This window comes from Hetaerina americana, unplaced genomic scaffold (assembly GCF_022747635.1).
Source record: "Hetaerina americana unplaced genomic scaffold, ioHetAmer1.1.p SCAF_11, whole genome shotgun sequence".
Taxonomy (NCBI): domain Eukaryota; kingdom Metazoa; phylum Arthropoda; class Insecta; order Odonata; family Calopterygidae; genus Hetaerina; species Hetaerina americana.
In genome coordinates, this window is record NW_027286181.1 from 7508037 (window position 1) to 7524177 (window position 16141).

Consider the following 16141-nt stretch of genomic DNA (forward strand, 5'->3'; position numbering starts at 1 on the left):
CCTTCTTCTGCCTATGCGTGCCACGAAACGCACTGTTCCTATCCTTTATGACGTTGTATGATTGCTTTCCTACTCTCCTCTTTTCTTGTGGGTCGCCTATTTATTGTTAACCCCCAGCAGATTTAAGTGCAAACTACTTTGCCTCGATAGCTGGAGAGCATTTAGCAAGCATTCATGGTTCAAGTCCCGGTCAAGGAAATATTTTTGCGCTTGTCATCTACTTGATTCCGGCCTCCCCACCTCTCCTTGTTTGTCGTTCGTCCTTAGTACACGTATGTGCTCCTATCCCTTTTCCTTTTACCTATTTCCATGTGAATGACTGTATATATAATATATATATATTAATTGTATTACATTATTATTAGGTAATCTACCGGTTAAGGTAGGTTTTTGGATGGACACATAAATTTTATATATATTATATATATATGTGTGTGTGTATATATGCACACATGTATATACTATATGTAATATATACATAATACATTTGGAAACATATTTTTATGAATAACTCATGTGAAAGTCTGACGGATATGAATAATTATGTATATGAATTTAGCACTAGCGAACAAAGACAAAAACACAAAAAAGTAAAGACACGCACGTTTTTGAATTTTCGGTGCTAAAGGCCACTTATATATACACACACACACACACACACACACACACACACACACACACACACATATATATATATATATATATATATATATATATATATATATATATATATATATATATATATGATGAGTATATATGTGTGTGTAAGGGTGCGTGTGTGTATGAATATAGTATAGATGCATACGCATATGAACATCATATTTAATTGGTATATGTATCATCAAGAACAAAAAATCGTCAGTTTGTTTACTGCAATCGGATTGAGCATTACTAAAAAATTTTATCCGCACTTTTTATGCGAATCCTATCCACAGTCTTGTTAATTTTTCCGTCCGTCTTTTTATCGTCCAAGTCCTTTGCACCTCTGTAACGAGTCTCTCTGCGTCGCGCACGTGTGCGTGTGTAATGGCCTCTTACACCTCCTCCGGCCGCCCTCGCAACCACGATGCCCTCTCCCGAGGCCCGCGCCCATAAGAGTGCTTCCGCGTGTCATTTGTCAATCGCCCTCCCGTCGCCGCCGGTCCGATTGCAACCGATCGGAGGTTCGTGCCCCCTCCACCCCCCACCCCCGCCGGGCAATTACGCCTCGCGCCCGACCCCGACACCCTCCCGCCTAATGAGGTCCCTCCGGACACCGAGGCGAAGGAGCGCTCTGGTCATCGGTCATTCACCGGGTGCCGACGATTGTAGCTGGATATGTGTGCAAGCATAGCTTGATTCAATTGTTACCGAACGCTGCTTCGTTAACCTCTCAGGGTGTTCACCCCACTCGAGCACCCCTGATGAGTGCTCACTGCCTACCGCTCATATTTATGGACCTCAAAACAATTTTGTCAGACCGTTATTATCCATATCTAATTTTACGGAAGAGCCAGAGAACTAATCAACGTTCTACGTCTTTGTATGTACGTATGACTTCGATCAAAAGCTTCGTCATAAGATATCTTTCTCAAATTTAAGTCTTTGGTTAAGGTAAAAGAAAAGGTCAGCCGTGATATGGTGGACTATCATGGTTAATAAAAAGCTACCTGATGATGATGCAGTTACATGGAAACCGGTTGTGATAATTTTTTTTTGTGAAAAATTGCCAATTTTTAATTAATTGAGTTAAGGTAATAATTTTGGGGGAAAAGTGCAGATGAACGCAATAAATCCGAAAATAGTTGGTAAAAAAAATCAATTTTTCATAAAAAGTGACCTGTCACCAAGTTACCCCTGAGGTGCTGATAGCTTTTTTAAAAAATGGGTGAACGAGAAAAACGTGGTCCTGAAATTAGGCCGAAAATTATGACAAGGATGTACTGATTGGGTTTGGAAGAGCCCTAAGTACGTATTTCGACACAAAATCTTGGCATTCTGATGAAAGTAATGTTTCCAAAATACCAATAAACGTAAACATATCGTGACTCATATTTAGTACCCTGCTTATCACCGCCACTTGCTTTACCAATACACAGTTTTATTTGGTCACGAAAATATATCGAAGGATACATTTTCAAGTTTTGTGTCAATCAAATTACTCTCACTGGCTCCATCGCTAATTTCTGGGGTCGCCAAACTTAATTTTTTCTGAAAAAAGACATCTCTGTGAAGAGCAGACACTCATATCACTAATTCGTTGCGGAGAGAAACGCATAATAAGTCTCAAAGAGGAATATAGAGAAATCAGGGGACGTGCACTGATGGAATCAGCAGGAGTCCACCACGGCTCTCAATCGTTCCAAATATTCGCTAATGGCAGTAAGGCGAGTGGAGGATGTGGGAACACGTTAAGAAGCTTAGTGGTCCAGAGGATGGGGATTTGGGAGGGGGCCGCGGATTTGTGGGGGAGAAAGGGGTAGCATTCGTCTGGAGATGGAAGTGAGATAAGCCGCCGTTAGTTCCGACCACTTTGGTGGGTCGGGGGAGGAGGAGAGGCTTCGGGAGTGTACTCTAGGCATTTATTGGGTGGCATCCGAGGGTGGAGCTGAAATTGGGAGAAGGCGGGATGGAGTGGGAATTCTGCGGAATCCAAGAATCGTAACGATCGGGATGTGGTCGTCGCCATCAATATCGAAGACCGACAATCGATTGTGAAGCTCACAGTTGTTGAAACATCATTACTCACTGGCTGATTTAAAAGTATGACATTCTTGACAATTCTTGGTAACATTCTGGTCAGGCAGATTGCATCCTGTTGCTCATCTTCAAAGGTTTCTCTGCTTGGAGCTCCATGCTAATCTAATTACAATTTATCTGGGAACAGTATCAATTTCTATTTTCCATTGTCAATTAATCAATGATGTTCTTTTGGACAAAAATAATGGGCAACACTAAAATATTCTCCACTGCTCTAAGTACGTAAATGATTATGTCAGCCGGGTTGAAGAACTGGGTAACGCGTACACCTGCTATTCCAAAAGTCTAAGGTTCGAATCTCGCCTTAGGCATGGATGTTATATTGATCGTGGTGGCTCTAGCCTTGGAACAGGGACAAACATTTTCTAGGAGTAATTATAAGAATCCCACGGGCAGGCGGTGCATATTTTTAAGCGGAAAAGTCGCCCTCCCTCGGAATTTTTACGAAACAATTCCGCTGGAAAAAAACATCGCTGATTTTAGCGCCCTAAGACATCAGCGCACTAAGGTGTAATTATTAGCATGACCCTTTTCCATCCGTGAATTCTATCTAATATTTCTTTGGGTCGTCCTGAGCGGTCTTATGCAAGAAAATATAAATGTGGGCATTGATTTTGTTCTGTTATTTTTTAAATTAATTGTTATGTAATACAAAGATTGCAATTGGCACAGTTTTATTCCGATTCACAGAATTTTTGATGAATTCTGCTTAAATACAATCGCATATATGTCATCTTTTCTATTTCAATAGTCTATATTTTTTTAGCAAGACATATTGGTTGTTTAGAATTGAAAAAATATGACATCATTTCACATCTGCGAATACCTATAGACTTATTCAATCACATTTCAAGAACGTTTCGTCATATTAGTTGATGTAAACTTTCTTAACATTCTTTAAAGTCTAATTATAGAGGTGTTTTCGAATTTTCACTTGCATCGTTGAGTATAGGTTGGCCGGTAAGGGCAATTTCAGAATGCTGACATTGTCCATTGAATTGATTTTTTCGTATTTTACATATTGAATTCTAGTGGGAAATCGACGTTTTTTATGCCTAAATTTGTTCTCAACCGTATAACCAGGAAGGTATCTGTTAATATATTTTCTGTCGATAAAAATGCTATAAAATCTTTCCCCATCCATAGCTTGCTGATGAGTTGGAGAAAATTAAGTCGACCATTAAAACAGTCGGATGCACACAGAGATGTCCCGGCATCTACATAAAAAGGAAACAGCTTGGTCCCAATACTTATTCTTGAAAGCTCTTAGTGTTATCTAATTCAAAAGAATTGTCGGCGTTCCAGATCCTGTATTTTTTTTCCTAAAGTGTTCGAAAATAGAACTGTGAACGCCTTCGCGTGTCTTTTTCAAAGTGAGGACGGATGTTTCTGCAAATGGTAAATGGAATCGAATCCGCAGAATCCAATGGTCACTTAAAGCTAAGAAGAGAAACTATTCCGCGGCTCGTGCATAAAAAAATGCATCGTTCCTAGGAACTCGCAATCCTCTCCGAATTCCACTTTGAGAGTCGAGCGATAAGAACTGCCCGGATCGATCTTACCCCCTTTTTTTATGCGGCTGCGCGAATTAATTGGAGATGAGTTCGACTGGTCCACAAAATCCTTTGGGCCACGCCGCCTCCATCTTTGGATGGATGACTGCAACGCCTCTTCGCGGCTTTTAGAAATTTCCATTAGCGTCGAGGTCCTATAGTGGCACCAGATTGACATACTCTCGACCAAGGGTCTCTCGATTTTCTTTGTCCTCGCATAAAAAATTCCGTTTTTGTCCCGTCCATTTCAACCCTCCCCCATTCTTTTCGTGGAGTGAATTCCTCCTGAAAGATACGAAGGTATGTCACTGAGAGACCCCATTTGCGGTTACCTCGACGAGCCCATTTTTAACTTTTCATTGCTGAGTGGCGGAGAGCCTGTTTTATTTAAGTTTAATTTAGTTTTGTGCTCACAGGAACGGCAAAGATAATATAATGCAAATTGTCTTAAGAAGTTCTAAAGTTGCCTCTCACCAATCACCGCAAACTAATCGATACTTCATGGAAAGTATGGACTCGAATTGAAAATTTTGTGTAGTAAATTACGCTCTTTCTGTAAAAAGTTTTCTGATCGACCCTTGAGGTCTCGTCCTATGATTATTGCTCTTAAGAAGACAGGTTAGAAATTGTGGTTGTATTCCTCTGCCAGGGAGAGTCAATGTTGAATATGGCCCCTACTTAAGGTAATACCTTGTTATAACAATGATATTCCACATAATCCCAATATTTACAAGTACGAGGTATCATAACATAATTTGTTCCGGAATCATCACAAGTAGAACGGCTGATTTTCATGCGGCCCTCTTTTCGTCTAATACTACAATTCTTTGCTCGTATTTCTCTTTTATTTACACTAATTTATATTAGTCACCTGGTCTTCTCCGTGCAGGTATCTGAATTCCATTTTGCTTAACTCTTCGTAAAACTGATTCACTGGTTATTCACTTCGCTCATTAAATCCCAATCGGTATTCTAAAGCATAATTATTTCACTGCTTTCAATATTCACTTTTCTGCTGTTGTTTGGCCTCTGCCTCACTTCCTAAGGATTTTTAAGTTCAACTAGTAACTTCACTGACAAAGTTTTTTTCTTATCTGTGTCTAACCCATGTCTAGCTTTAATAGAATATAATATCAGACCCTCCAATTATGAGAGTTTTCCTGTTACGGACTAATCTATTAACTTTGAGCTCCAACACCACTGACTATTTACCAAACTTTGAAAGTCCTCTCTTTCACTTATACCAGCTGCTTGCTGATATCCTCGAGTTTTCTTCTTTTTTTTACAAGATTCATTTAATAGGAGAAAAAAGTGCACCGTACAGAATGTTTTGGGGGTTGAAATTTTGGAAATCTAATCCCAAAGCTTGTAATCAGGAATAAATCTGTGAAAGACAATATCAACCAGCTAAACTTCGCGGCCAATCCATTCCCCTGTATCCAATTCAAAAATATTAGTAATATATTGTTAAGCACACTACTCTGTCATCTATTGCGGTCATATGGACTTATTCTCCAAATTCCTGGTTTCTTATTCATCCACTTACCTTAATTCATATTCGCACACTTGCTTTTATTTCCATCAATTATTTTAAATGTTATTGATGTTAATAATTGAACAATTATGTGCCTAAAACAGACAAATAATTCTATCATTTTGCGGCTTAGAGTTCTTTGGCTAGCTCAGTTTTATCTTGTTTCTGTTCGTCCTGTTGGCCAAACTATTTGATCTCTCATATATTAATTGTTTTAAGTGCCTAATAGGTAATAATGTATCTAGGCAGGGCATCAAACTGACGATTTTATATGAAGTTTGAAATGCTGGCATTATTATGTGAGTCACATATGCTAAACCTGTTTGTTAGTGCATTTTCATCAGTCTAGAAGCTATTATCTACTAATTTTCGCTGCTATTTGCCAAAATATTTTGAAACATTTTTCAACTCTCTCTCCTGATAGTAGGGTCACTAACTTGGATTCAACTTCGGTCAATATACTATATTCATTGATTTTTATCACTGAAGGGACTTTTTTAGCATACACGTAGATTACGCTATTTAATTCGAACTATTCCTATTGGATTATGTCCATTGCGCTCAAAAAAGTTGAGTTAAGGTCAACGTTTTTGCTCATCTCAATTTTTTATTTTCTCCCTTCACAGATTTCCTGTACAAACACACGGTGGTTTTCGATGGCGGCGCCAGAACTGATATCGAGATACTGGACACATCCAAGTGCTCCGTGAGTATTTTGAGTATACGTTTTATCCTCTGAGCTAGAATTAACTACCTGTTATAACACTTCAAACCGACACGGTTGGTCTTCAGCACGCAGCGAGCAAAGTAATATCACACTTTTTTTTTGGTGTCGGTGTACAATCTTTTCAGCTAGGTAATACATTTAATTTCTTGCGAAGAAGCATTGTTCCAGATAAGTTAATCAGATCATACGAACATAAGCACGTTTTTTTTATTTTATGGAATCAGATGTGTTCTTTCTCCTCGTAACGCACGTAAACTAATTTCAAATCCATAAAATTTGAGATGTATATTATTAAAATACCTACCCAGAAATATTTTTTCCTTCATTAAATCAAACTAAGTTTTTATTTAATTACGAAACTATTCAACTCTAAAAAATCAAAGTACTTTACTTTAGTTCCACTCATACCTATAGAAAATAAAGTTAAAAGGGTAAAAAAGTAGACATTTCATGGAATATTCATAAAAAATAAGACTGGTTACTTCTTGCTTGAATTTATGCAGTTAGATGTACATAGGTATTAATTTGGCAATCAGGTTAGTTTTTGAGTAATTTAATTTCCCATTGCTTATGCCCCAGGTAACAGTTGCCTTTTTTGCCATTCATAAAAAGTAGTTAAAATCGAGTGTTAATGGATTCCTCAATTAATTCTTTCCTTTTAAAAGGCAATGAAACCAAAGATTTTTTCTTTTCCAGGTCAATATAAATTACTATATCCTCCGAGTGACGTCCATGTGCAATAGTCCATTAAAAAGAGCGTTCGTAAGCTCCATTCAAATTATGCAACCCGACATTATACCTTGATTAAAAATTACTGTTTCTCGTAATTGCACTTTATTTTAGCCAGTAAGTTGATTCGGGTTTTCATGCTTAACTGGTGTATGGGCATGCCCTTCTTATTTATTTCAATTCCCCCTGTCGCCGACACATTCAACAGTGTTCGAGAGAAACAGGGAAATCTCGAGTGAACGACCTTTCTTGTGAAAATCCATCCTTCGATTAAATATTGCCCAATATAGTATTTGGGTCACTTTTTGATTGCTCGTTGCTTTCTGTGCACTAATTTTCCAAAACTATTTCCAATATCTAAAATGTGAAGATAATTAATAATACTATATTATCGTCGATATTAACAGTGAAATTACGGCCACCAGCTTGTCTTATGTTTATCCACAAGCTTATCGAAATTTTTAAGTTATAACAAACTTCACATTCGTATACACATATGCTCGCGTAGGCAAAATGGAAATTTTATTGTGTGATACAATTGTGATACGGATTAAAGGAATTTTTAGCGGTGTAAGTTTTCCTAATAATTTTACAGCCTATGATTTAACCGGAAAAATGCACTTCATGTATTTAGACAATTCAAAAATTCGAGATGAAATCAGGCATTTGCATTCTCTCTGAAAACAATTACACAAAACATTCAGCAACAATTAGTGACGCAGGATAACCGCTTCAACCACCCCTAGCTTATAATTCTCTATACCCCTGCATCACTAGGTGACGGCGTGCTGCAGGGAGCATTATGCCACCAGCCCTTAGGGTGAATATTAATCGTTAGCATTTAGGATAAGTTTCTTTTCTGGTGTGTCTAATTGTTTTACGTCATTTATTCTGCTATTGTGGTCACGAATAATTCATGGGAAGCAATTTTCCTTATCATATTTCGCCCTCCTCATGGACTGTAACCTGGACATTGTGGAAGGGCTGGTGCACTCTAATCCCAGAGCTGTGCTGGCAAGGGCAATGATATCTGCTCTGGATAGATTGGAGACGCACCACATATGGCAACCGAATTTCCGCAACCGAAGACTCTGGCTCCTGTCCGACTATACATATACATTAGGCGACCAATATGGCCGAACAAATCATAATTAGAGAGGCAAGACTGTCGGAGATGGACGGTCGGCTAATTTGGCTGCCCAGGGGATGTATCTCCAGGTCACAACTTGTGAAGGTTTCCTTATATGCATGACAAGAACATATCAAGGAAAGCCGAATCGGCAAACAGTAGGCCCCTTCCAGGGCTAGGATGACCTGATTATCTATCGGTATCACAATATTAGCACAGTCGGCGCGCGGTGGTAAAATGAAGGAGAGACCAAAATGAGCTGCCTTAGCTTCAGTCTGAAAAATTTATAGTTCGTGAGGAAATCGTTCAGCATGTTCCTGTTTATATGGGACCCCCTGAGTCCAGCCAGTCAAGGGTCTTGAAGAGCGGGGCGTCCTCACCTCCCAGGAGTTCCGGTGGGCCCGGAGACGGAGGTCCCGACAAGTGTAACACGGCCGGTGACTGGGATAGCAGCGGAGTTTGGGAGTTACCCTCGACGCTGATGATTCCCGGGGAACGGGCCGCCGCGGGGACGTCCCCTTGTCCTGGTGGGCTGATTGGTCGTAGTCCTCGCTGGTGGCAGCCACGTGACATACCACCTCCAAAATGATTGTGGTGGGAGGTGGTAGGCCGTTTCCCGGCAGGCGAAGGCATTCAGTTGGAGCGGTGAGTCTGGCAGCCGTTTCACCCATGCTACATGTTGATACGATAGATCGAAAGGCAAGAGCCAAATGAAAGGTGGTCGGTGCAGCGTCTCTTCCTCAGTGAGGCGGCTGCAAAGACGTCTAATTCCAGTGCGGTGACCATTGGGTGATAGTATAACCTTGAAAACACTATTGAGGAAGGCGGATGAAGGAACGGTGAACCAAATCAAATCCTACCACCACCAAACTTATACCACGAAACACTGATGCACAGAAATCAGAGTATGAGTCCTGGCAACAACGGGACTTGGCCCGCTGGGCCATTTGTCATCCCGTCAGTGAAAGAAGCAAGGCTTCCGCGTTTATCATCCCACGAAATTCGTGTAAAGTGTAATAGCTGCAAATAGAAGATACGATAAGCGGTTCTATCCTCGTATAGAGGGTAGAACTGCTCTCTACAACGCTGGATAACGCTGCTATTAAAATTAAACCTCTGCTGATTTTTAGCAATAGTTTCATCAATTTTATGTTGACATTTTTGGCTGACTGAAACGGTAGCACCTGTTTAACTCCTGGAAACATATCTACCCTCTGAAGAGGCAAATTTCTCTGTGGAGTTGCTTTAATGACTTTATCGTAAGTTTTAAATATTGAATTAATTTAGAACGTGTTTTGATTGTGCATTGGTATTAGTAAATCTCCACGAAACGGTATGAGGTTTAGACTTTCGGAAGTGGAGCAATTGAAAATGGTAGTAATGTCAGTGTGGGGGGGGGCGGTCGAAGAGCCAATTTAGAGTGATTCTTCCATTGTTCTTGCTCGCATTCTTACATTCGCATGTACGTGATTTCGTGAGAACCTTAATCCCTCCGTAATTACCTCCTTGGCGACAAACCATGGCCCGTGGATAATTTCCAGGGCGACTGCTTGGCGAGGAAAGGCGGGGAACACACTGGCCCCGTCTCCCATTCGCGAATTCCTCGACAAACGCTCCACTTTCCCCTCCCTTCTCGACCCATTCTCGCCAATCTAATTTCCACACCTTCCATCACAGCCTCCTCACCACGGAAAGCCTTCACTACCACTAATTCCACCCCGCGATCACAACCGCCATCTTCCCATGGTTTCCCCCGTGGGGGGCACTTAAAAACTAGGCATTATCTCTGGCAGTACGTTTGATCGTCGGCGGCTCGAACGTAGTTGTAAGAGCCCAAATTAGCCGTTGTGAGTTGGAAGAATAATGAGGTTGCTTTTTGTGGCCTGCATTATTGCTATCTCCTTGCGAAACTTTCTATGAGGTCACCCGATTACGTGTTCCTGGGGTCATGATCGAGTAAATCTGATCATGGCGAAAGGTTAGCGTGTAATATAGGAATCATATACAAGTTTCATTCTGGTTTCAGCTCACATAATAGTGGTAAGAGATGGTCCTTATTGAATGCAATCGTCAGCCGATATCATATTCACTCATTATTGAATTTGTAGATGAGTAATTACAGTTATGTCAGGTTTTGGGAAGTGAAAGAAGTATGGACGAGCCCCTGGTCGGAATATTATCCTATCTAGTAGCCTTTCAATGTGATATCTCAATGGCAGGTCCATCCGACGAAGAGATTCTGTTGTGTAAATACTCTCCATGATTCAGCAGAAGAAATAACAATACCGACGAAATATTAGCCATACTAATACAAGCCACATCGAGCCCAGCGTTCCCCAGCTACATGTTGGAATTTCACGGTTTCAGTTCATCTAATCACTGGCCCTAGCTGCCCCCCTAGCATGTCTTGATTTTATTAAAATCGAGTATATTTCTAAATATATTATTTTATAATTTCCTAATTTATATTTGTTCTTTTACATATCAGTTATTTCAGCTCTTCCCCTCTTTTTGCCAGTTCTATGGAAGTCAGTAATGTAATTTACGTTATTTTAGGTCACTCTTTGATATAGTTACTGATATAATTTTCAGGTATTTGAATAGTAACTGAGACAAATTTTAGACACTCGGACCATTCATAAAAATTAAAATTGACCTCGACAGTGAAACATATGCACCTGCGAAGGCTACCATCACTATTCAGTTTAGATACCCGAAAATGGTTGGCGTTCTGTTGCTAGAAGTGAGGGAATTAAAAATGCTCTCAAAGAAGGAATAACATTAGGAATTATTTAAAGAAAGAGCTTTGGAAAAGATAATATTTCTTAGCAAATAAATATCAGGAAATCAATGCAGATATTCAGAAATGCAAGGATGTTGATACATAAAGTGTTTTTAGGAATATTAAATTCGTGAAATATCTTCAGTCTTTCAGTCCTTTTTTTAGGCCTTCAATATCTCGTGACTAATCCTGACTTCAAATCCCTCTTAACTCGTTCTATGAGCACCTAGGTACCTGCCTCGAATTATAAAGTAATGCTGTCTTAAACATCGCTTATTTCCAATAAGCCGAAATTTTATCAGTCCACAATACAAAGCTTCATATATTTTTCCCGCATTCAAAAGATTTCGAATGCTCAAAATCTCCGCGTACTCGGAATTTTAGATTTTGAAGTCATATATGCACGATTGGGAGAGTCCCCCTCGAAAATATTTCGGCTCCGTTTCCGGAAAAAGGATATCGGCGAAACGGTGTTCGATTTGCATGAGCCCGGAATTCGCGTTCACTCCCCCGCCTCTCCCTTCGCTCGGACAATCGGGAGCACACACCTTGTCCCCTCCGAAGGAATCCTGCCAGCCTCCCAATCGCTCGGAGAAGAAGGCGATGACATCTCCTCCGCTACCGTGCTCTTGAGCTTTATCCGTTTCCTTTCGGAAAAAACGAGTCTTCGGAATGGGGGGTGTGGGAGTGGGGGCTGAGGACGTGAGCATTCCCCTTGGGACTCATCCCGCCCCGTCCCCCTTCATCCCTCCCGTCCGCCGCCGTGCCCTCGTCCGTCTCTGTCTCTCCACCCCATCCCCCTCGACTCTCTGAACAATGCTTTCCGCGGCGGAATGGCCTTCGGGGGCGGGTGCCGTGGCTCGGGTTGAATGGGCGCGCAATTTCGATAGAGGGGGGGGGGGGAGCTGAGAGAGAGAAAGAGTTTTGGAGACGGAGGGCCCGTCCCACCCAATGCGGGCCTTGCCCTCTCCTTTATTTCTTCCCGACTAGGAATCGCGTCGGATTCTCGCCGGTCGACTCCCTCCAATCTCGATCCAGCCATCACACGGTTGCTTGGGCACCACCGAATCGTATGAAATCGATTCACCGCCTCCGGACGACGCCTTTCTCGAGCCACTCACCCGTCATTCCCTTTCCTCCGATTCTTCTAACCGAAGGGAGGGGGGATTCAAAACAGGTCTTCGTAGCTACTTGGATTTTCAAAATATTAGTTTAAAAAAAGTGAATATTCTTGTATTTATATCGCCCTCAGCGAATGTGCTGCTGCTTTTGCCACATGTGTGTAAGTACCCCTTCTTAAATGTATATAGAGAAAGGTAATGATTTATAAGGGACATTATTCCTTGTGATTCTATTAGAACTTGACAGGTGTACGGTAAAATGAAGAAATAAACTACTCTCTTAAATCTCACAATTTCCACCGAATGTGTCTAAAATGCTTTTTTGTCTTAATACTATTGTAGAACTAGGTCCCACTGATCTAAGCACGACTTTATTTCTGTGATAATTATTACTCTCGTTATTTTAGTTTTCAAAATTTCTAAAAATATTGTGTGGGTATATTGTTTCCTTTTTCAAATTAATGTGCACCTCCAATGATAGTAATCGAGGTAATTTTCACTCATTACGTTTCGAGCATTAATCAAAAATATATTTAGAGAGATTTTTATGATTTTCACAAAGTTTTGCCTGATTTTATTGAGTTTAAGAAAGAAATATCCACTAAATGAAAGTCACTTTTAATCACTCAATAGGTCACTGTGAGTCCGGAAAAATCCAGGTGACTAGGACAACTGAATACAATCCAAACGTATTTCTTTTAATGCCACAAGTTTTTAAATAAATATTTTGATCACTGATCAAGAAATATTTATTAAAAAATTCGTGAAAGTTTAATTGCACCGATCACGAGAAAGAGGTTGTGTCACAGTTTGGCCACTCGTTCAACGATGGATAAGATCAAAATTTACCTCATGCACAATTCGTGAGTCAACAAGAGGGACAATAGCATTAAACTCTAGCTTTATTATCCTCCACAGAAGTACCTTATATTGACTGATATTTCAAATTTGAACCATTTCAATTTACTCCATTCGATTATTTATTTCTAAAGCCATTACAATGCTCATGGCATGTGCTTTCGAAATGACGGAATACCTTCTGGTTCCCAAAGCTTCAAGGGCCGCGATATCAGGATTCTTTCATTCCCACGATTATTTTTCAAAATCTCAATTAAAACCAAATAAAATGTGTTATTTCAGTTCTTTGCGCTATTAATTCGAGAGGAAAACTTACATAATGCAAATGATAATATTGAACTCATTTCAAATTGAATAAAGGTTTTAATTGCCTATCTTGAGTTTCAATCACACTCGCTGTTTGCGATTGTTTTTCTTCAATGTTTTTAAGGAATTCATTTTTATTAAGATTAGACTTCAGCAAAAGTTTATGTCTGAGTAAAGTTCTTCAAGTTTGCATCTGGAAAAATTTGGATGACACGTTGGGGTCACAGAGGAGTATGAGAGGTAGTATAGGCACATGAGTAATGCCGGCTTAGACTGATCAAAGATAGAATGCAAGTCCTTTAAGATAATTAAAGGCGTATCGTAGAGAATGATTAAGTTTCAATGATGGAAAATGAAAATTTTTTGAAATATACTGAATGTATATATATATTAAAGAACAATAATGGATCAGCATATATGCAAACGACCGCGCTATGAGGGAGAAATTGTTTTCCATTTTTATTTCTAATAGCCAAGAACGCTGGCATTGTTTTATATAACCCTTATATTATGGCTCTTCTAGTCACTAGTACCATATAACTCCATATACTAGCACCATGTAGAATCAAACGCCTTCGCGTCGTCGACACCTGCTTCTTCGTTATCGTTGTTTTTAACTCCAACACGCATAGTCTCCTAATATGATACCCATGGGGCACAAGATATGAAAGAGCAGTTTGAAGGCTTTTTGACGTCAAAAGTTAAAATCCAGAGAAATGTTTTTTTAACTATCATCTTTGTCCTCTGCTCTAACGAAAGTCTCTTCGTGACCAAACTGCCGAGCGTCGGAGAACTAACGCGTGGCCTTAGTAGTTATTAATGCTATTCGATGCGTAATAGAACTGATCTCTAAGGCTATGATCCCTTATCCCTATGCAAACGAGGCGTCAAGGGTTCAGCGAAGGCCGCGGCGCCGGCACGCGGCGTCCCTCTCCTCGGCCCGATGGGGCGATAAACCCGGGAACCGTCGCCCGGGACGGCCGCTCCTTCGCCGAGCCGTCACGACGGAGGGGGAGACACTGGCGGAGATTACATATGCGCGCGTCCATCACTCACGAATAGGGGTTGGGGGAGGATCCCACCCCACCCCGTCAAGCGCATTCTCGGATCCCCCAGGGGGTCGCTCGTGGACTTTCACTCGCCCGCCCACGGGTCAGAAAAACCCACGAAAGCCGCAGTCTTGAGAGAGCTTCGTCACAAAAAAGTGGTGTATAGGTATATATGAGCGCGTGTGTCCCGGAGGCATGCGGTATTTTAAGATCTTTTATTTTCCTTCCTCCCCGTCGCTCATAAAAGTGGTGGGCTACCGGCGGAGGGAGGCTGGAAGCTGTGGGGGATACCGAACAGTGGTGTAATACCGAACAATTCATACTTAGCTCGAGTCTTTAAGGAGGATCGACTGCCTATTTAAGGCCTTTGCACCACCTCTCTCAAATTTCCTTATATCTTTGCAGGCATAGTTTACCGTGACGTGCGACGACAGTTTCACCTTGTTTTTCAACTCCTGCATCGCACTGAAATCACATTAGAAGAGAATGTGAGGTTGCGATTAAAATATTTTAATTTGTTGAAGGCTATTAGGTAAAGGTAGGAAGACTCGTGCATTGAACGCCTCACCTATGCCTCCTTGCTTGAAATAATACAGGTGTGTATCGTTTCATATGAATTTATTCTTCCTAAAATATTGCTTTCACTTTCTATTTTCAATAATTTCTATCATCCATTGATTATTCCTCAATATTCTCTACATGATCTTGCATGAAAATTATTATTTTTCTCAGGCGCAGTTACTCCTGAGCCTATTCTCCCCTCATCTAATGTAATACTGGGATCCAGTTTGTGCGGTAGTTTGTATGCTGGCTACCCACCCTGAGGGCTCATATTCGAATATTGGTAATGACTTAATTTTTCAGAGTCATCTCGATCCCCACTTAGAATTCCGCTAAACAGAGCACTTCCAAGTGAAATAACTCGTCCGTCGGATGGGTCGTTAAATAGTGTACCCCCTTGGCGCCTTTTGTCAAGTATAGGCTAATGCCAACCTCGGGTTTTTCTTCCTCGTTTTGTCATTCCTTGAATATCCTACCCTTACCACATTACCCTCTCGTCCCTAATGGCGCAAATTACCTCAGCTGTCGGTCGCCTCACCTCATAGCTAGCATCCATATTCAACTATTCACATCCCATTTTTCCGAGGTAAAAACTATAATAATGTTTTCCAAATACAAGTTGCTAATACAGCGCCACCTTTTACACGTACCACGTCTGTTTGCCATACTCGATGCGAAATCAGGTAAATGGAATCGCCATCTTTGCAAACAAATAGAAATCATCATCTGTTAATCCGCTGTCCGTGCACGACTTTTTCACCTACGACAAGCAATAGCCTGGAGCAGGAGAATATACATAAATTTTGAAATAATCTCCAAAACAATAACTTATTCAGGTGCCAATCTAAACCCTTTCTGTCAAATTTTCGCTATTCCTCAATTTTCATCTCATTATTAAGAAATTTAATCAAAGCAGCTGATGGAAACATCTTACTCTTGATCCGCTAGGTCAGCATTAGTCTTCAGCATAATCATTGCTTCGAATATTCATCCAGCAATCATTTAAACCGTCATTCTGCGTCGAGCAGGCAACGTGAAATACAGTGCAACGAA

General features: G+C 40.6%; 1 protein-coding gene across 1 annotated transcript in view; it reads left to right on the forward strand.

The window, feature by feature from the left end:
* Positions 1-16141, forward strand: part of LOC139701074 (ras-like protein family member 12) — a 455247-nt gene that overhangs the window by 419698 nt on the left and 19408 nt on the right. Inside the window, exon 3 of the mRNA XM_071599648.1 lies at positions 6453-6532. Coding sequence (XP_071455749.1) covers positions 6453-6532 — 80 coding nt within the window. The remainder of the gene's footprint in view (positions 1-6452; positions 6533-16141) is intronic.